This window comes from Harpia harpyja, chromosome 4 (assembly GCF_026419915.1).
Source record: "Harpia harpyja isolate bHarHar1 chromosome 4, bHarHar1 primary haplotype, whole genome shotgun sequence".
Taxonomy (NCBI): domain Eukaryota; kingdom Metazoa; phylum Chordata; class Aves; order Accipitriformes; family Accipitridae; genus Harpia; species Harpia harpyja.
Genome location: NC_068943.1, coordinates 81,456,032 through 81,476,739, shown reverse-complemented (window position 1 = coordinate 81,476,739; position 20,708 = coordinate 81,456,032). Strand labels below are relative to the sequence as shown.

Here is a 20,708-nt window from a genome sequence, read left to right as displayed (position 1 = left end):
ATCACGAAGCACCGGAGGTACAAGGGAGGCTGCAGACGCGCCTCCGAGGGGTCTCGTTATCGTTCGCCCTTCTTCCGCCCGCGGCAGCCCGCCTGGCCGCGGCAGCGGGGACGCGCCACACCCAATATGGCGGGGAGGGTGAGCGGAAGCGGAAGTCGGTCGGCTCGCGTGGCGCACGCTGGGAAGGCGGTGTGGGCACGCGGCGGCGGGACCGGGACCGGGACCGGGATCGGGATCGGGATCGTGATCGTGTGTGCGTGTCTGTCTGTCTGTCTGTCTGTATGTATGTATGTATGTGCTGGGGGCAGCGGTAGCGGCTGCGGCGTGGGCTGGGGAAAGGGGGGACCGGGGTGTCAGGGCTGAGGGGGGACACGGGGGCTGGGGTAGGCTGGGGCAGCGGGGGAACGCTGAGGGGACGCTGGGGTTCGCCTGGGGAGGTCACGGGGGACACCAGGCCATCTCTCCCCTCCCCTCCGCCCCGAGCTCACCCCGTCTGTTTCCCTCAGGTCCGTGCCGGCGGCTGACAGCAGGTCCCGACCCCGCCGGGGGGCCTCCCCGCCGCCACCATGGGCAAGAAAAGCAAATTGGGCAAGAGCCGGAGGGACAAGTTCTACCACCTGGCCAAGGAGACGGGTGAGGGGCCTACCTGCTCACTGTGGGGCGGGGGGGGCTGCAGCCCCAGTAACCTGTAACCCCGGTAATCCGTAACCCATGGTTGTCCCTCCCGCAGGCTTTCGCTCCCGCTCCTCCTTCAAGCTTCTCCAGCTCAACAGGAAGTTCCAGTTCCTGCAGAAGGCCCGGGCGCTGCTGGACCTGTGTGCGGCCCCCGGCGGGTGGTGAGTGGCGTCAGGGCCCCAGGTCACAGCCCAGTGTCAACAGCTGCCCTGGAGCACTGTAATGAAGTGGCTTGTGTGTTTTCTGTTGTTGTATCTGTGTCCTCGACGGCAGAGCTGATTCCAAACCCCTGGCAGCACAGCTCAAGGCTGGGGGGTCTTCTAGGATCCTGCCGTAGCTTCGTTCCTCTCTGTTCTTTCCAGGCTGCAGGTGGCTTCCAAATTCATGCCAGTTTCCAGCTTGATCATTGGTGAGTGATGGGACCCAGCAGGAGCAGACTGGGGGCAGGGACATCCACCACAGTCGCTGGATGTGGCCATAGAAAGGGGATCCTGGGTTGGGGATCCTGGCAGGAGGAGAAGGTGGGTGGGGAAGCCGCATGGGATGGGCTGGAGCCCAGTTTTGAGGGGTTGCAGTGTTCATATTTCTTTCTTACACCAGGGGTGGACTTGGTCCCCATCAAGCCCATTCCCAATGTGGTGACGCTGCAGGAGGACATCACCACTGAAAAGTGCCGCCAGGTACAAACCTGTCTCCCCTGCCCCAAGCGTCACATGCCAGTCTGGGTCTCAGCAGGTCCATCTGCAATGGGAGGGGGCATCACCCCACCTGCTCAGCTGGGGTTTGCTATGGGGTAGGACAGAGGCAGGGGGCTGAGCTGAGCTGACGTGGGCAGGGGGTGCTGCCTGTTGGCTCTTACAGAGGGGTTAGTGGGACAAACGCATGTCCCCATCCCTCAGGCCCTGCGCAAGGAGCTGCAGACGTGGAAGGTGGACGTGGTGCTGAACGACGGAGCACCCAACGTGGGAGCCAGCTGGGTGCATGATGCCTACTCCCAAGGTGAGGCCTGCCCGGGGCTGGCATGTGGCCTGGCACGGTCTGGGGGGTACGAGGGCAGGCACATCTTGTACCCCGGCAGGGCAGGGTGGCAGTGGTGTGTGGTGTGGGACAAGGAGCTGGGCGGTGGGGACAGTGACGACTCCTGACTGCTGTTCTTCCCTGCTCCAGCCAACCTGACCCTCATGGCCCTGAAACTGGCCTGCGAATTCCTCTGCAAAGGAGGCTGGTTCATCACTAAGGTTTTTCGTTCCCGGGACTACCAGCCACTCCTCTGGATCTTCCAGCAGTTCTTCCACAAGGTCCAGGCGACCAAGCCCCAAGCCTCTCGCAACGAGTCCGCTGAGATCTTCGTGGTGTGCCAGGGTGAGCGGCTGGAGGACCTGCAGCTGCTGGGATGGGGCTGGTTTTTCACCTGCTAATACCTCTGATTCCTCCATCCCAGGTTATCAGGCTCCGGACAAAATTGACAGCAAGTTCTTTGACCCAAAATATGCCTTCAAGGAGGTGGAGGTTCAGACTAAGTCTGTTAGTGAGCTGGTCAGCAAAAAGAAGCCAAAGGTATGAGCTTGCTTCACCGGGCAGCCAGGCGAAACACACACTAAAGATGCTGAGAACTGGAGTCGAAGAGATTATAATCAGCAAAGTCTCAGGAAAATAAAAGATCTGGGAATGCAAAGTGGTGGAAGAGCCAGTTTTGGGGAGGTTTACAGCCTTAGAAAGCAGCATAGTGATGAGGAAGCAGTGAACAAGTTGTGAGGCTGAGGATGGATCACTAAAACCCTCCTACAATAGTTGGATGCTGGGTTTGTGTCTTTGTGAAGTGTCTTTAGGACACAAGACGCTAAAGGCCGCGTCAAGTAGCCTCAGCTGGGCATGGAGCTTCACAAACCTGTATCACTGTCATCTGTCTGTGTCTGAGGTCGTACTGGGAGATGCAGTGGAGCTGGCGGGTTGGGGCTGGTAGCATGCCCTTGTCCTAAGTCGTGTGGGCACGTTTAGGTGGACACTGCAGCAAGACACGAGTTATGTGATATCATTCATGCTTTAAGGATGGTTGAAGCTGCTTTTGTGCCCTGCTACAACTCCTACAGTTCCTTCCTCCTGTAGGCAGAAGGGTACGCAGATGGCGACATGACTCTCTACCACCGCTTCACCCTGATGGACTTCCTCAAGGCTCCCAACCCTGTTGACTTCCTCTCCAAGGCCAATGAGGTGAGTGCCTGAAGTGAGTGGGACCTTGGTGGCCTGTGAGATATCCCCAGGAGCACAGAGCGATGAAAAGAAGGGGCCAAGTGCCCCAGCAATGGCCCCATTCCTGTTCTTGCGGTGGGGAGGCAGGGCAGGAGCCTGCCTGGAGTTTAGCCAGTCGTTCTGCTTGTATTTTATAAGTTGATGATCCTTACTAAAGGAAGGAACTTAGCATACATGCTTGATTAATTTTCCTCTGCTCTATCCAGATCACACTGGGGGATGGTGAGCTGGAGAATCACAGTTCCACCACGGAGGAGCTGCGTCAGTGCTGCAAGGACATCCGCGTGCTGGGACGCAAAGAGCTCAGGTACTGGGCGGGGACTGGGACAGGGCATTACGCCAGGCCCGGTGGGTTTCTAATGGTCTGCCTTCCCGCACAGAGCCCTGCTGAACTGGAGGACAAAGTTGCGGCGTTTCTTGGCCAAAAAGCTGAAAGAGCAGGCGAAGGAGCTGGATATCAAGTAGGAATAACAGGGCTGCCCCAGAGTGCAAACGCGGTGGGATGGGCCTGCCATCAGGACAGACGGTCTGAGCTCCTTCCTTTTGGCAGCCTGAGCTCCGATGAAGAGGAGGAAGGCAAAGAGGAGGAGAAGAAGGAGAAGAAGACGTCACCAAGAGCCGCAGCTGATGAAGTGGTGAAAGAGGAGGAGGAAGAGGTAGAGCTGGCATTGGCAGAGATGAAAGCCAAGGAGCTAGCAGAGTTAAAGAGGTAAAAAGATCTCACATGAGGAGAGATGGGGGAGCATCAGGCCAGCAGAGCACAGGAAGGCTCCAGCCATGGGGACAGAGGGTGGTAGTATCAGAGCCTGTCCCTCTGTTCACAGCGGGTGGGGTTTGTGGATCTGGGGTCCTCAGGGTCATTGCTCCTCCCAGCAGGTGAAGCGGCTGTTCCAAGCTGGCGTGGGCCCCCTTTGGCCCGTCTCAGGGTTGGGGATCCCTCACAGGGGGATGACAGCGCTGCTGAGGGACATCTGCCACCGTTGTGGCGGTGGATGAGTTTCTGGGATGGGGGGAGCGGGGGGAGGCGGGCAGTGTAGCCTTATTCCTTTGCCTTCTCCAGAAAGAAGAAGAAAATCCTGAAGGAACAGCGGAAGCAGCGTGAGCGTGTGGAGCTGAAGATGGACCTCCCTGGTGTCTCCATCGCTGATGATGGTGACACCAGCATGTTCTCCCTCCGGGCTATCCACAGGACCCCGGTGTGTGGGGCAGGGGGAGACCAGGCTCCCAGAGCCATTGGGGCCAGGACAGTGATGGGCAAACGGCTGATGGACTGTAGCTTGTGACTCGTCTTACTTGTGTTGCAGCTGCTGAATGAGGTGACCCGGGGGGACATGGCATCGGCAGATGCCCTCTTGGAGATAGGACCTGGGGACGATGATATTTATGTCTCAGATCATGAAGAAGAGGACGATGTGTCCCTGGCCAGCGATCTGGACCCAGAGGAGCTGGTTGAGATAGAGGCCCGTCAGCGCCGGCTGGAGCGAGAAAGGCGAGAGCAGGGTGCAAAGAGGTGAGAGCTGGGAGAGGCCGCCCTGGGGCAGGGGTTTCCTTTGGAGCAGCTCCGGAATCCGGCAGTGGGCACACCCTGTCCTGGCTGGGGGGCATTGATCCTGCTGCTGTTTGTCACAGGGTGAAGTTTAAGCAGAAGGAAGAGGAGGAGGAAGGAGCAGAAGAGGAGAATCCCCTGCTGGTGCCCCTGGAGGAGAAGTCGGTGCTGGAGGAACGGCAGACCAGCCTGTGGTTTGGGAAGGTGAGTCCCACTGGGCCAGAAATGACAGGGCAGCCTCGGCCCCAGCAGCTCCCCAGGTCTGCCCTGTGTCCCCTGACTGGCTGCTCCCCATCCCCAGGACGCCTTTGCTGGCATCGAGGATGATGCAGATGAGGGCCTGGAGCTGGGGCAGTCGCAGATGTTGGCTGAGAGACAGCGCGAGTCTCAGAGAGGTTAGTGGGGGGCTGCATCGCTGGGTGGGTGCACAGAGGGACAGCCCCACAGGCCAGTCTGGGACACTGGATCAAACCTTGATAGGGATGCTGGCCTGAGCAGGACCAGAGATCTCCAGAGGTTGTTTCCAGCCTGTATCGTTACATAGTTAATGAGCTGGCATTAGTGTAGCGTTAATGAGCTGGGTCTCTAGAGAAATGATCTGAAGTGGGGTCTGCCTCAACCCTTTCTCACCCAGTGGTTCCTGTTCCCCAGACAAAGCAACAAGGAAAGGGCAGAAGAAGAATGTACCCCAGGAGGAAGCTCCAGCTGAGCCCCCACTTGCCGCAGACACAGGACCTGACGCTGGTAAAGCGCAGGATGAACAGAGCAGCGATGATGACAGCAGCAGTGACGAGGAGAGGTGAGGGCTGAGAGGGGGGTGGTCTGGATGTTCTCCCCCAGCTCCACAGTCCTGGAGAGCTGGGAGGTGAGGACCCCAGCCCTGACCACTCTCTTCTCTACAGGCCACCAACACCAGTGGGGAGGAAGCGGGGCCGTGTTGAGCCGTGTGGCTTTGAGGTGGTACCCATTGAGAACCCAGGTGAGTGGGGGGTGCCATTTGGACCCATGTGTGCCCAGTGATACCATGTGAGTCCCTCTTTAGGGACAGGAGGCAGGGTCAGACCATGTTTATCTGGGCTGGCAGGGCTGCTTGCAGGTAGGCGAAGCTTTATTCTGTCCATATACTGCAGTGAAAAGAGCCCGTGTCCTGGACGCAGAGGGCCTGGCGCTTGGCTCCGTCATCGCCACCTCCAAAAAGGCCAAGCGGGACCTGATTGATGACTCCTTCAACAGGTACTTGCAGCTGTGGGTGCTGAAGGGGGAGCAGTGTTTGGTCTCCCACCACGAGACAGGCCATGGGAGTGGCAGATGTGTTGTTGTGGGGACCCCATGTCCCGCTCACAACTCACCTGAGTCCCCCCTCAGGTATTCCTTCAACGAGGATGAGGGAGAGCTGCCAGAGTGGTTCACAGAGGAGGAGAAGCAGCACCGGCGCAAGCAGATACCCGTGGACCGACAGACAGTTGAAGCATATCGGCAGCGCTGGCGTGAAATCAACGCCCGCCCCATCAAGAAGGTGGCAGAGGCCAAGGCCCGCAAGAAGCGACGGGTGAGTGGGGCTGTGAACCTGAACGGGTGTTCTGTTTCCCCTCCCGGGTGCTCTGTCCCTCCTCTGATCCCCCTTGTCCCTCACCCTCGCTGTCCCCACAGATGCTGAAGAAGATGGAGCAGATGAAGAAGAAAGCAGAGGCCGTGGTGAGCACGGTGGATATCTCGGAGCGGGAGAAGGTGGCCCAGCTGCGGCGGTGAGTGGCGAGGCTGAGATCCAGGTCCTTTGTGTTGTGCTGGGCTGGTTTGCAATGCCTTGTCCCTGCAGCCACAGCACGGGGACAGCTCCTGCGTGTAACCCAGCAGGGCTGGCAAAGGCTGGGCTGGATCTGGGTGTAGGCTGAGGGATGGCAGAGCAAGCAAGGGAGCCCCATCTTGGGGCACAGAAGCCCAGAGGTGTGGTGGGACCCAATATTGCTCTTTGGATACGTCCCAAAACCAAACTACTGGAGCTGGGCCAGGGTGCTGGGGTCTCGGTCTCACCTTTTGCCATTCTCCTGCAGCATCTACAAGAAGGCTGGGCTGGCCAAGGAGAAACGGCAGGTCACCTACTTGGTGGCTAAGAAAGGCGTAGGACCCCGGGTGCGCCGTCCTCCCGGCGTCAAGGGCCAGTTCAAGGTCGTCGACAGCCGCCTGAAGAAGGACGTGAGGGCTCAGAAGCGCAAAGAACAGAAGAAAAAACGCCGTAAGTGATGGGGGACCAGCTCCGTCCTCGGCAAGGGACTCGGCTTGGAGCACAGGGCAGCGCTGGCTCCTGTCCTCCCACCGTGGCCTTGGGAGCAGCCGGCTCGCCCCGACGCTCTCCCCCATCATGGGGACAGGGCTGTGACTTAGCCACATGTTGCTGTTAGTCCGTGCCTTGATGTGACATTGCCTCCTGTCCTCTGGTGGGGCAGGGAGGGTTTATTTGGCCTCAGCACTGTAGCATCGACCCCCTTCCCGTGCTCGCTGCGTGGCTGCATCTCCAGGTCTCTCACCGTTGCTGGCTCTGTTGGGAGACTCTTGCCCTGCGGAGGAGGCGTGAACATCCACGCCAGCCCTCGCTGTCCCCAGAGAGGTTGTGGCTCAGGGGGACGGCTCCCTGGGCCATATTTGTCACCGAGGTCGCAGGACGGTGGGTGCTGAGCCCTGAGGCAGGCGGGTGTCAGTGCTCTGCCCAGAGCAACTCCTCGATTACGGCAGAATTAAACCCTGGTCTGAGGCTGCACCAGGATGTGTCCTGTGTCTTGGCAAGGTGAGGGACCTGTGTTGTGAGCTGCTGTGTCCCTTCATGCACTGTTTGGCAGGCAGAGAGGACCATTGGGTGGGTGGGTTCTGTGCTTCTCTGGTAATGCCTCGGGGAGCCCACCTGCCTCGGCCCGCCTCATTTTATCTCTGGCAAAGCAGCTGAACAACAATGGACTTGCCCTGCAGCCAGCCGGCCTGACATCCACCCTCCGTGCCCCAACCAACACAGTCCACAGCAGCCACCCCATCCCCACCGCCCCTCCATCTGTACACCTTCTGGGTGTGGGACCCTGCAAGTTTAGGAAAAGAAAGACCAAGAGAAAAGATACACTTGAGCAAATGTGTTTGTTTAGACCCAGGGCAGGGGCTGGGGGAACTGCGGCTTCTCTCCGTCAACGAACGCCTGAATCTGTTTTGGTGGGATTGGGGAGATGTCCCCAGGTCCCTCTTGGTGACAGTGGCACCATGTTAGTGCCAAGGAGGGGACTGGGGTAGCAGCGTGACTTCCAGGGAGAGCAAGATGGGGTGAGTGGTGGTGGGAACCTGCTGGGAAGGGACAGTTGGTCTGACGGGAGCGAGGAGGTCTTGGTCCCATTCAAGTGCCGTGGGGAACGGAGAGGCCAGACCTGGTGCCCCAGAACTCCTTCAGGGTGTTAGGGCGGAGATGCACAGGGTTGTCCCTGTAAAGCCACCGCTTGGCTGCTTAACCAAAGTCAAATATCTGTGGCAGGGGCTTGCAGAGCAGCAAGACGTCTCTGCCCGTGGGTCTGCATCAGCCCCTTGGTTGTGGCTCCGTTGGGTGCTGGTGGGGTGGGAGCTGCGCTACAGGGAGAGGTGGCCGAGTCCAGAGCGAGCTGTGCGCTGGCAGTGCTGTGAGTATCGCTGGGCCACATTCCACCCCTGTGGAGGGTAGGGGCTGGGGCCAGGCTGGGAGCAGAGACCGTCGGCCATCCTGGTCCTCGGTGGCTGAGGGAGTTGGGGCGAGCAGAGGGGACCAGCTGCCAGGCTTCAGGCTGTGCTAGAAGTTTTCCTGTTCCTGACCATCAGCCTCTTCAAAATAAATACAGGTGTGCTGTGAGAGGAGAGCCCCTCTGCCCCCCCAGCCACCCTTGGCTGCCTCTGTCCCTCCAGCTGAGCTCCATCCTTGGGAGCTCAGTGTCTCATCCCCTGTGTGACCCCAAACCCATGGATGGGGAGCTCCATAAGGTGCACAGGAGGAAGGCCAGGGCTGATGGGGGTGTGAGCCCCCTCAAAGAGGCACAGTTCCCCTCTGCACCCCACAACCTGGACACCTAGGTCCTCCCTGACCTCCAGCCCCTCAAGTTCTGGCCAGCAAGTCCCCATCGATCAATCCAGGGCTCCAGGCTCCTGGCTGGCCTCCTCCTTCCCCTGGGTCCAGGGGCTCGGCACAGCCCAGGTTGGCCCTTCGGGGTCGGTGGGTCCCCGTCAGGGTCCCGATGGTGGGGTCACCCCTCTGCCCTGTCAGGTTCGGCCCCTACCTGAACTGCAGGGTGCACTGTAGGCAGCATCTGTGCGGTCACCTGCAACGGGAAGGATGGTGACCAATGGGCTCAGGGTGAGCTGTTCCCGTTAACGAGCCAAAGCTCGTCAATGTGAACCAAAAGCTCAGCCAGATCCCCCCTCTGAGCCTTTGGGGTTGCAAGGGGTGGCAGTGGGGCCAGGCACCGTGGGGCCACCTCCCTGGTGGGGCTCACCCGTCTCATAGTAGTCGTACAGCGTCACGGTGGCCGGCTGGAGGTTCCTCACCGGGAAGTCCTGCGTGGCGGTGAAGGCGAAGGTCTCCTCCTTCTTCGTCAGCTGTGGAGACGGCCCAAGGGTGAGGTGAAGCCATCCACAATGGAGAAGCATCCCCATGCCCCAGCACGTGGCGTCCTGCTCCTGTCCCCATGCCCCGTCTCACCTGGTCCAGGTAAATCGTCACCTGGTCGAGCTGCACCTCCACCTTCTTCACCAGCTTCTGCCTCTTCAGCTGGAGGGACACGGCTCAAGATGGGCAAGAGCTGCTCGGTGGGTGGCCCAGCCAGGGCCAGCACCCCGAGTGGGTGCCCCTCCATGTCCCGCTGACCCCGAGGGGCAGGGACTCTGGCATGGTGGGTGCCCCAGTGGGACAGAGGGGGTCTTGGGGGTAGCACGGCTTCTCACCTCCACCATGGAGCTCTTGTCCGGGATGTAGCCAGATGGCAGCTTGGCCTCGATGACAACCATGTTGGTGGTGGGACGCTCCCCTGTGTACCTGCAAGGACAGAGCCCCGGGGTGGGTTTGGGGTCTGCGCTCCCTCCTTGGCTGCTCCCAGCCCCCCCAAACCCTGGGGACAGCCCCAAGCCCTACCGTGCCCGGAGGACGAGGCGGAAGCGGGCGCTGGCATCCACCGTGCACTCCCCGGGCTCAGTCTCCACGCGGAGGTCAAAGGCCCCCACACTCGGAGGGGGTGGCACATTATAGCGCAGGGTCACCTGGGGTGACGCAGGAGGGTTAGAGCCACCAAGCGGACACCGCACGGGGACAGGGACCCCCGGCCGTACCCACCTGCACCAGGGCGCAGCCCTGCCCGTGGGCTCGCACCCCGTAGGTCCCCGGCAGCTGGTGCAGAGCCGCCCGCTGCAGCACCAGCCGGTTGCTGTTGTGCAGCACAAAGTCCTGCGTGGTGCCCGTCGGGGACGTCACCGTCACAGTGAAGTCCCCATTGCTGCCGTATGTCAGGGCGGCATACTTGGCCAGGGCTTGCAGGGCCACCACCGTGTCCTGGGCATGGAGAAAGCATCGAGCCAGAGTCACCCCTAACTGCAGATACAGGGAGGGGATGCTGTAGAGCAGACCCATGGACCCTGGTGCTGGTACCTGCGTGGAGGCGAAGCCCCCGTAGGGGTTTTGCTGTTTGCTGAGCCAGCGGACGATTTGGGAAGCAGTCGCCAGGTCGGCAGAGGACACTTGGGGCTGGGAGAGGTAGGCCAGGAGGACGTAGGCGGTCATCTCCACCTCCACCGGTATGGCGACAGCCCAGGAGAGCTGCGAGGGGGCCAGAGGCTTCCCCTTCCTCTGCCAGTAGAGCTGCCCCCCTGGGAGAGAAGGGGGTGGGAGCTCAGCCGCCTGCTCCGGGGGTCCCGGGGGAGGGCCAGGATGGGGTGACCTAGGCAAGAGGGTGACACTGCCCGGAGGTGCCACTGCCCATGTCGGGTGGTACCTGCGCTGACGTTGTGCTGGGCCAGCCTCTGCAGCTGGACTTGCTGCTGCTCCCTGTGCCCCGCCAGCCCGAAGACGTAGGCGAGCAGCGCCAGCGTGTAGAGGTCGTCCGTGGCCGAAGCCTTCAGGCACTGCAGGGCCGAGCTCACCTTCGGGTCCTGGCATGGGAGCAGAGTCAGGAGCCAGCCCATGGGTGTGGGCATTGCTCAGAGTCCCCACTTCTGCCCAGTGAGCCCAGTTGTGCCCAGTTCGGGCTAGGAGGTGGCCTGGAACAGCTGGACTCCCTGCCCCAGTACCCATCCCCACCCCACCAGATGGGCTCATCCTCACCATTGGGGAGAGCCCCAGCTCCAGCATCGCAGCCGTGACATAAGCCGACAGCGAGAGCTCGTCCGAGACGCCTCCCTGCAAAGGGGACAGTGGGAGACGGGTCCGGCCGTGCCGTGCCACTGGCACGGGGACTCCCCCACTGCCTAGACCACACACCAGGGACATGCTGGGGCCAACCCAAGTCCCCACGTCCCACCCCAGCCCACCGACCCACCTGCAAGGCGTTGTTGAAGAGCCTTCCCACACTGCGGAAGCAACCTGTCTGCTGCTGCTGCTTCTGCAGCCAGTGCAGCGCATCCTGGATGTGCCGTTCCTCGATGGCCACGTAGGCTCTGGCTTGCCCGAAGGACTTGAGGACAAATGCTGTCAACCTATGAGCCAGAGAGACGTTGGAGGGATGGGAGACAGGGCTGGGATACGCTTGGTGGCTGGAGGAGCCTTGGGACTGCCAGTCCCTGGAGAGATGCTGCTGCACAGCCTGCCTGAGCCCCACGGGGTCCCTCACCAGGTATTGCCTGTAGGATCGCTCTTCCCGAAGGCGCTGTAAGAGCCATCATCATGTTTGTAGAGCAGCTCTCGCTGGTACCCTGCGGGGAGGAGATGGGGACAAGTCTTTACACAGTGGTCTTTACATCCCCAGGGGATCCTAGAGGCAGCCTGCAGCCCAGACCCACCCCGGGGTGCAGGTAGAAAATGGGGAGGGGGGATATGGGGCCATGGTGTCCCTCAGCAGCAAGGCAGGGTGGGACAGGGAGAGGAGGGGACCGGGGACGCTCACCGCTCTGCAGGAAGCCCTGTGCCTTGGCACGGATGTCGGGGTGCAGCTGCCTGCTCTTCTCCAGGTACTGCTGGATGTAGATGTTGGGGGCGAAGCGAACCATGTTCTGCTCCCCACAGCCGTAGGGCATGGCCAGGAGGCGGTCCAGGTTCTGCAGAGCGTTGCCCATGATGTCGCCTGTCCCACGGGGACATGGGGAGCACCGTCATTGACTGTACCCCCCCTGCCACCAGCACCCCGTATCCCCTCTGTCCCAGCTCTGGGTGGTCCAACCTCCTGCTGAGCTTGGGCCCTGGAGCTCTGCACCCTTCCTGCCCCGGGTGGTCCCCAGGCCCCTGCCTGTCCCTTACCCATCACAGTGACGTGGGCTCGCTGGGAGCCCTCCAAGATGTTTGCAGGAACCTCCAAGGAGATTTCTTCAGCAGCTGCGGGGATGGAGGGCAACAACAGTGGGGATGCCCAGCTCCTCCCAGCCTGGCCCCACAGCACCCTCGCCCACCCCCTTCCTGCTCCGACCCTCCGTGGGCTCAAGGCTGGGTTGCAGCATCTCAGCCAGGAGCCCCTAGGGACCCTGATCCTTGGCTCCTCTGGCCTGGTGGCCCTCGTGACCAGTGGCCAAGCATCCCTGCCCCACATCCCCGTGGCACTGCCGGACACCCCCAGCCAGTCCTACCTTCCTGGCAGAGCAGGGAGTTGTGCGCCTTCTCCACCAGGATCCCCCCAGGCTGTGGGGAAGCAGCATCAGAGTTGGTCAGGAGAAGGGATCAGCCATGTCCCCCTGTCCCCCAGGGTCATGCCTGCAGCCTGGGCTCGGGCCTGGGTGCTGTCCCGCTCCCGGTCCTCCTGCTGTGCCCCAAAGGCTGCTCGGACCCTGTCCCCAAACCCATCCAACTTTCCTTCTCCATAACCCATCTGACCTGCACCAGCAAGGGCTTTATCAAGGTGTCCACGCGCCCCTGGGCCGGCACCACGGGCGTCTCGTTGCCACAGAGCTCCTTGGAGCTGAGGGCCTCGGTGCTGATGGTGATGTTCACTTCCCCTGCGGATGCAAGTGGGGCACTCAGTCCTGTCAGAGCCCCCCAGCCTGCACTGCAGCCCCGCGGGCTTGCGTCAGCCCTGGGACTTCGTGTGGGGCTGGCTGGATCGGGATGGGGGTCACCAGGTTGAGGAGCAGTGCTGGGAGGCAATGGGGAAGGTGAAAGTGGAGCGGAGGAGACCTTCCCAGGTGGCACTGCATTTGCTCCTGTCCTCCCTGCCCACCCCATCCTCCGAGGGGGTCTCCAAGCAGCAGGGCAGGGGGATCCCGCCGTGGCCCCAGTGCTCTGTACCCAGGCTGGTGGCTCGCACGCCCCACCGGAAAGTCCTCGCTTCGTCCGCACAGATACAACCACCGTACACCTCGTCCGTGCTCGCCGACACCTCCAGCTCCGCCGACTCCGCCAGCGTCACCCGAACCTGCCGGACCACGGCCATGGCTCCATCAGCCCCCACCAGACCCCTGACCCAGGGCCCCCCTCCCGGCCCCACTCACCCGCAGGCACTGCCGCAGGTAGTTGAAGACGGTGGCCACGAGGGTGAAGGCTTCATGGCGGACCACAGCATAGGGCAGCGCCAGCTCCACGAAGAAGGGCTTGAAGGCCGTGAGGCTGATGGCGGGGGCCAGCCCCAAGCCCAACGGGGACGTGCAGAACATCCCGGCTTTCCACTCGGTGATGGCGTCAGGCACTATCACCGTCATCTCCGTGGAGCCCCCCTCCCTGCAGGATGGAGAACATCGTGAGGCCATAGGACCACGTTCACCCACAGCTGGTGTCATCCCCAGCTGAGCTGGCTCTCTCCCTGTGGGAGAAGGAGCCGTCCTGATGTCCCCAACCTCCCTCCATGCAGGAGGGGAGGTGGGGAGAAGACCAGCCCCATGGGGACCGTCCTCACTCACCCCACGGGGACCAGGTCCCACAGCCATGTCTCTGGGAAATATGTCCGGGGTGCTGGTGGCTCTTCCTGGACAGCGACGACTGGGATATCACGGTCCATTACTTCTGGGACAGCACTGTACATTACTTCTGGGACATCAGTTTCTTTCCTCAAAGAGGTCACATAGGAATTAAAGCCACCTGGAAAAGGCAGAGCAGAAATTGGGTTCCACAGGTCTCTGCATCTCAGCTGGACCTCGCCTGCAGGCAGCATGAAGATTGTCAAAATCCTTTTCAATCCCTTTTGGTGCCGAGCGTATTTTCAGGATGGCTCCAAGTCCCTCTGAGGACTTGGGAGCCGGGACTGGGCACCAGTTCTTTGCTCTTTTCTCCCGACAGGGCTCAGCGGAGCAAGCAAGCTGAGGGCTGTGCTGACCTCTGGGACCTTGGGAACCCAGCATCTCGGGCAAGCCGAACCTCTTTTCACAAACATCGCTGGTCTTGGCATTGGTGAAAAGCTTCAGTGCTGCTTTCTGTGAAGAGAAAAAAGGTTGTCCATCTCCAAAACCCAGCAGGAAGAACTATCTCCATCCCAGCAGTAAATAGTTACAGGGCTGCAGAAGGCAACAAGTAGAGGAGGACTGGAGCCTGGGGTCTGCGGGAAGGGGAAAGACCTTTGCCACGAGTGTAGCTTTCGTGGGACATCGCTGTGCTTTCCCAGCACCCTGAGCAAAGCACAGCCAGCTCCTGGACAAAGAGTAACTAGGAGGCACAGGCGGGCAGGGCCTTTACCTGAAATAACTTGTAGGTGGCCATGTGGGAATTCCTCAGGAAAGGTAAGATATGCCTCCTTGAGTGAAAGAAGTCTCGCTGCCTCGGTAGAACTGGGAGGATGGGAACGTCAAAGCTGGGGCGATAGTCCCAGGAAAATGCTGAACAGGGTGATGGGTCCCAAATGCTTCCAGGGTGGTTGAATTCAGGGAGTACTTTGTAGACCTGGGAATAAATGTGTGCTAGGTACAAAACCAGCCAGGCACCTACCCCCTGTCTGGGAGTAGGACTGCCCAGGAGCCACCATGGCACTGAGTCCCCATAAGGGAGGTCCAACCCAATGTCATCTCTTCCCGCCCCCATCCCTGGCTGGTCCCTGGGGCTGCAGAAGGGACCCTGGGCAGTGCCACCACTCACCGCCTCCGTGTTGAGCTCAGCCTCAGGCTTCAAGAGCAGCACGCTGCGGTCCACGGCACGGACGGCACACAGGGACCCTGGGGCAGCCTCCAGCTCCAGCTGCAGCGCCGAGCCGGGCAGAGCCCTGTCTTCCGAAAAAGCCATCTTCACCTGGGGAGAGACAGGGGCATCAGGGGCAGGAGGGGGAGCCACCTCCCATGGAGGAACAGGACCAAGCCACGGACATGGAGGTCTCTTCTAGACAAGGATAAAACCAGGCTTAAGTGTTTGGGGATCGGAGCATGGGTTAAAGAGACTGTTACACTACTATACATCTGGAGCAGGACGGACCTCAGGGCATGCAGCTACGGACAAGCCATGGAGTCATTCCCCAACTCCAGCAGCCTTCTCTCACCTTGTTGAGGAAGCACTTGGCCACCTTGAGCTCGGTGCTGTCAGCCACCATCTCGCTGTTGGGCAGCACCACGTAGCCCAGCACCTTGGCTGTGGGTGCCAGCTCGGGGCCGATGGGCAGCTCCAGGGAGAAGAAGCCTCTCAGCCCTGGGCCGTGGGAAAGGAGGGGAGATGAGGCCCAGGCACGGAGAGCAGAGCCCTGCACAGCTCGTCCATGCCTCGGGACCTACCAGCCTCTGCAGGCACCTCTTTCCTGAGGACGGTGGCAATGGTCCCCCTTGGCCAGGACCTGCAGAGGAGGAGATGGGAACAAGTAAACTGATGCTTTGTGTGGAACCAAAATGCCCTGACGGAGGATGGACCCAAGAGCAAGAGTGTAGGGATGGTTTTTGACCTTGTCCAGCCTCCAGCCCCCACAACGTCTCCCATTGGCATGCAGGTCCAACAGTACTAGCAAACACCTCTACTAACAGGCATAGGTGTCTCGGTCTGGCCAGGACAGATTGCTCATTGTCTTGTCCTCAGGGACACAACCACGAATGTGTGTGTAGATGTGGACCTTCGCACACAACCGCCCTAACGCCCACTGCCCAACCTCCCTGGGCTGGGACTTACCAGGAAGACCACATCCAGGTTCTCCAGCTGAGTCCCCAAGGCTTTCTTGCTGAAGAGAAAGTCCACCCAGAGCTGCTGGGGCTGGCCGCAGGGCAGCTCGCTCTCCAGCCGGCGGATCCGCAGGAAGCTCCTGCTCACCGACAAGAAGGGGCTGAGGTGCAAGTAAGCGTTTAGGTAGATGGGTGTCGAGCTGTCGTTCTGGGTGTGAGCTGTCTCGTTGACTTGACCCTGAGCAATGGAGGTAGAAGTCAGGGTGGTGAAGTTGTTCAGCAGCCCACAAGGTGCTGGTCCCAGGAGCAGGCATCGCTGATGCAGGCTTGGAGAGGTGCCCAGCCCTGTACTACTGGAGAAAGCAGCACAGGGACCCCTGAGGGGAGGGAGATGGGTCCCTTACATGCAGGTAGACCATGCCACTCCAACCAGAGGTCTCCAGCTCAAAGGAGGCTCTCCCAGATCTGTCTGTCAGGAAGGTCTGTCTCGTATCTTTTCCTTGCTGGCTAACGACGAGCAAGAGCTGCTTCTGCGGCAGCACGGCACCGCTGGCTCCCTTCAGCAGCATCTGTCCCGGGAGGGACAGGGAGATGCCCCAGGTTGGGCTGCAGCCGTGGGGCAAAGGGCAGCGGTGGGAGAGTGGGGCTGGGTGTCAGAGGGAGCGGGATTGGGTGCAGCAGGGTGCAGGGGAGCTCTGCAGGGTGCAGAGACACCCTCATTACCGTCCCAGTGTAGGGGATGCCGGGCTTGTAGAAATCATCAGTGTTTTCAAAGGTGACGGTGAGGGTTTCAGGTAAAATCTTGCAGCTCTTGGTATTTTTCATCTCCAGCCCTGTGGAGAGGGAGTGGGGAGCTGAGGGTGTTGCGAGGACACAGGGCACAGGTTAGCTGCTGCCAGCTCCCCCGTCACAGTGCAGAAAAGGTCCCTGGGCATTTTAGGCTTTCCCTCTGCAGCCAGCAGCCTCAAGCACAGCTCGCACCTTCTACAAGAGGAGCAAAACATCTACGGCATGTTTTAGACCTAAAGCCAAGGCACAGCTGGCTGCAGAGACTTCACAAAAGGTGCTTCACCAAAGCACCATGATGCAGGGCCACCTCAGTGCCGGTGCGCCTGGGACAACCCCTGGTCTTCTTTTTTTCCTGAAGCCAAGCCACTGGCAGTCATTTCTGGTGGGACTGAGGTGGTGGGTGAGGTGGATTATCTTGAAGAACGAAGCCACGCCACCGGACTGGGTGAAACCACTGCTTTGTGTCACAAGGACTCGACTCACTGCTAGCCATAGCATCGGGAGAGTTGTTGGACCTTGGAAAGGCATTTTTGCCTCCCGACCATTTCTCTGGACAGAATTAGAAGTATTGCCCAGCTGACCTGGCTCACAGCCCCACCTGGCCCCGGTCCCTGCACACGTGCACCTCTAAATCACAGCGTAGCTTTTGGGCTTCGCTGGAGAAGACCAATACCCCTGTGCCACATGCATTTGGGTGCACGCAGGGATGAATGCAAAACCATGCACCAGCAGCAAAGCCCATTCCCAAGGAGGAGAACGCCACTGTCCCTACCTGTCCCATCCTCCACCAGCAATGCCTGGACTTGGAATTGCTTCTCATGCGTGGAGCTGGTAAAGTTGAAGGCAGTCAACAAAACCTCTGTTGAAAAGCAGCCATTCTTCTCAGTCTGGCAGGAGAGATTCAACCTCGTTAGCAGCAGTCCCGGGAAGGGGCTGTCCCAGTGGCACCCACTCCCCAGCTGTACTCACCTGCCCGCTAACCTCGATGCAGTTCGTCTCTTTCTGGGGGGCACTATCAGGTCTGTACAGAATCCCGATGTACCTGAAGGACTGGCACAAGCTTGCCTGGACCTTCCCCCGGACGGGCTTCCCGTAGGTGTACCTGTTGGGTGGAGGGTGGTGAGGGTGTGCCTGATGGACCACATCATGTCACACCCCCCCATCCCTCCCTCTTCCCAGCACGGCCTGTTTCAGGCTTACCGTCCACAAATCTCCACCTGGAACTTCTTGTCCTTTTCCAGCACCACAGGGGGGAGATTAATGGTCATCTCAAACTTGGGCAGCACTGACAGAGAAGTAAAGGGACAGAGGGTTGTCACTCCCAGGACAAGGACAATAGTGCCTGGGGGGCCAGGGGGGCCAAGACATGCTGCCTACAGGGACATGCCGAGGTGAGGCTCCCACCCCCTGTGCATCTCCCAGTCCCCACGTACCATATTCCTCCACGCTGAAGGAATGGCTCTTCCCTTCCACCTCGATGATGTACGTGCCCAGGGCCGGCTCTGCAGCCAGCGGGAGGGACAAATCCACGATGCCCTGCCGCGGGCTCACCTCCCGCCACTGCGCGATGCGGTTCCCACTGGGATCCTGCACACAGGGACATGCGGCATCAGCACCCCGGGAACCCCAGCACCCCACAATAAAACAGCCCATGGCTGCATTATGCTTCTCTCCCAGCCATGGTGCCTTCCCAAGCCCACACCACCCAGGAGCCTCCCTCCGTCAGACTGACCTTCAGGAGCACAAGGGGCAGCTGCAAGGTGAAGAGAAGACGGTTAGAGGAGAAAGTCAAAGCCTTCCTTGGGGTCTCATCAGGGTGGGGACATCTATGGAGCCGTGGATGGAGTAGTGAGGATTATCTGAGGGATGCTGTGAACTTTCAACCCTTTAATTTGCTTTGGGATTGATTTTGAGCCTGTGGGCAGCTCTAGCTGGGATGAGCCGAGGGCACTGCCAGCATGCCGTGGGGAGGTGACATATCCAAGTGACTTCACAAGAAACCAGCAACCGTTTCATCTGGGAACCTCCTGCACTTCCAGAGACCCAGATGATTGCTCGGGGGTGCCAGAGACTGAACTTGCCTGTAATCCTGGCATCTGATGACTTGATGGATATCAATAGCACTTTCCCTGCTTCCCACTCGCCATCACTACATCCCTAACCAAAAGTTTAAGTGGGTACATTCCCACATCACACGTGCAATTCTGCTTTCTCTTTCCTTAGCCTCCTGAAACCTGCGTGAACAACACAGGACATCCCCATCCCTGGGGAGCCCACCCACCCAGGCAGAGCTGGCTGGGGCAGGATTCCCAAGTGGAAAGGCACTGGCTGACTCCCACACCTCTCTCACGGCTTGCCGAGACTGTAGGAAGTCAGTGCAGAGAAGCCCTGTTGCCTCCCCCCCTCCGCAGCCCTGTTCTCACCTTCTTATTGCTGGGAGTGAAGTCTTTATCCAGAGAGACAATTCGAAACTTCACTAGAAAGAGCAAATGAAGATGCAGGAATGGGTGCATCTGCAGGGAGGGGTTTCCTCGTGGGGAGGGTGGATGGAAATCCACCCTGAGCCCTGCAGTGGGGCAGTGCCCCCCAAACAGCACAGTCTCCAGCGCTGCCAGCATGTCCTGGCATTGCCCTGGGCCAGTGCTGGGGATCCCAGTGCATCCCAGGAGGAACCCTCCTACTTCCATGCAGTGCAGGAGCAAGGCTGAGCCTCCTGCACTCCCCTCCCACCAGGTCCTTCAGCCCAGAGCAGGATGGTCCAGCCTGCCCCCCTCACCTTGCTGTCCAGGCTTGTAGACAGCTTTGTCTGTCTGTATGAAGATCCCAGGCTCCAGGGCTCTCAGCATCACCTTCTTCTTCTCGGAGACAGCCAGAGAATCTCCCTGGATTGAGACGTGCAGATCTACGATTTCCTCCTTCCCTTTGGTGGGGGCCGGAGCCTGCCAGGGGAAACACCAGCCACTGGGTGAGGACAAGGTATATGCCATGGCCAGGATGCTCTGCTCACTCCAAGTGACCCAGAGCATTCCTCACCCACAGGGACACCTTCCCCAAGCCAGTGGCTGGGAAGAAATGTCCCCCCAACACCCTGCCCTAGTCTGCAGGTCTGTTACCAGAGGATTATTTCAGCCACCGAATAACTGGGCTGAGCCTAGAATCATTTTGCCTGTGATGGGGATGAGACTCTAGCAAAAGATGGGGAAGTCACTCCTGCTCGCAGCTCCACGTCAGACCATAGCCCCACACTCAGGGGAGCTGGTGGAAACTGCTCTGCCTGGAAACAGCAGGGTGTCCAGGGCATCCCCCTTCACGCTTACGGCTGTGCGTGGGGTGACACTTACAGGGAAGGTGATGTTCAGGTACAGATGAGGCTCCTGGACATTCCTTTCCAGCAGTGTGATGTCATGGGTCCTGTCTGCACTCTGCAGCTGGACAGTCACCTGGACCGGCTTGTGAAGGCCACTGAGATGGACCCACAGCATCGCTGTGTGGGGGTGGTAGATGACAGCTGGGGATGTGACCACATAACTCCTGGCAAGGAGAAGTGCTGATGTGAGAGGCACGGGGATGAGGCACATCCCAGGACAGATCCCGTGGAGGTCTTGAAGAGCTTCTGGGTGCACAGAAACCTGTGCTGGGGTGCAGGGTTCTGCTTCTGGGCTCCCCTTGACTTCTCAGCTCAGCAAAGCAAAGGCTCTGTTCATACATCGGCTGCAAGTGAGGCAGCACCCACAATAAACCATTCCAGAGCCACCGTCCCCAGCAGCCCCCGGGTGCCAAGTCCTCGATGCTCATGGGCAGGGACAACCCACCAGACCGAGCACTTCCACCCTTGCCAAAAAAATCACATGCATGGGAAAGATTAGCTCCCGCTACGTGCTGCCAAGGAGCCAAGACTAAATGCCCTCCCACCAGGCACAGACAGACAGACAGACGCAGAGAGGGCTTACGGTGCTGCAGATGCCCCAGCTGTGAGGTACGGGATGAGGAGCAGCAGGACGGGCAGGGCAGCTGGGGACTTCATGTCTCCAGCTGCAAGTGGATGTCGGGGACGGCCACAGCCTCCTTCTCCAGGTGTTGGATTGGTGTTGGATTGCTGTAGACCTGCGTCTGCTCTGCTGCAGGCTCTAAAATGAGATCTTTGCTTTCCAGCCAGCAAGCAAACAAGGGTTGGCAGAGGGATCCAGAGTGGACCTGCAGATATAGCTAAGGCAATGTTTACCATCTGCCCACAGCTTCCTGGGTTCAAGGCTCTGATGGATTT

General features: G+C 60.0%; 2 protein-coding genes across 6 annotated transcripts; one reads left to right on the top strand and one right to left on the bottom strand.

Moving 5' to 3' along the window:
- Nucleotides 1-147: 147 nt before the first annotated feature.
- FTSJ3 (FtsJ RNA 2'-O-methyltransferase 3) lies at nt 148-7,226 on the top strand. Of its 5 annotated transcripts, none has more exons than XM_052785055.1 (22): nt 148-275; nt 507-633; nt 731-836; nt 1,038-1,084; nt 1,276-1,355; nt 1,575-1,674; nt 1,843-2,037; nt 2,117-2,232; nt 2,782-2,886; nt 3,132-3,232; nt 3,306-3,386; nt 3,476-3,634; nt 3,986-4,121; nt 4,230-4,435; nt 4,555-4,675; nt 4,773-4,866; nt 5,123-5,270; nt 5,374-5,450; nt 5,602-5,704; nt 5,837-6,020; nt 6,122-6,216; nt 6,523-7,226. In XM_052785055.1, the coding sequence occupies exons 2-22, from the start codon at nt 567-569 to the stop codon at nt 6,710-6,712; spliced, it is 2,511 nt and encodes an 836-aa protein (XP_052641015.1). In that variant the 5' UTR covers nt 148-275; nt 507-566; the 3' UTR covers nt 6,713-7,226. The 5 variants fall into 5 exon arrangements, with proteins under 5 accessions (XP_052641015.1, XP_052641018.1, XP_052641017.1 ...); XM_052785058.1 differs by having other exon boundaries at nt 149-267; XM_052785057.1 differs by having other exon boundaries at nt 156-259.
- Nucleotides 7,227-7,574: 348 nt separating this feature from the next.
- LOC128140798 (alpha-2-macroglobulin-like protein 1) lies at nt 7,575-20,637 on the bottom strand. Its single transcript, XM_052785072.1, has 36 exons — nt 20,395-20,637; nt 19,786-19,975; nt 19,221-19,383; nt 18,868-18,920; nt 18,177-18,197; nt 17,878-18,031; nt 17,645-17,729; nt 17,414-17,546; nt 17,217-17,331; nt 16,379-16,488; nt 16,060-16,224; nt 15,646-15,893; nt 15,281-15,327; nt 15,052-15,197; nt 14,658-14,807; nt 14,262-14,465; nt 13,906-14,002; nt 13,493-13,670; nt 13,088-13,313; nt 12,885-13,011; nt 12,474-12,595; nt 12,230-12,281; nt 11,907-11,981; nt 11,557-11,733; nt 11,284-11,365; nt 10,993-11,149; nt 10,779-10,853; nt 10,450-10,606; nt 10,107-10,324; nt 9,795-10,010; nt 9,597-9,721; nt 9,410-9,500; nt 9,168-9,236; nt 8,962-9,064; nt 8,746-8,787; nt 7,575-8,296 (listed from the first exon to the last, which is right to left on the bottom strand). Exons 1-36 carry the CDS (start codon nt 20,466-20,468, stop codon nt 8,265-8,267), a joined length of 4,479 nt encoding a protein of 1,492 aa, XP_052641032.1. The 5' UTR covers nt 20,469-20,637; the 3' UTR covers nt 7,575-8,264.
- Nucleotides 20,638-20,708: the final 71 nt, after the last annotated feature.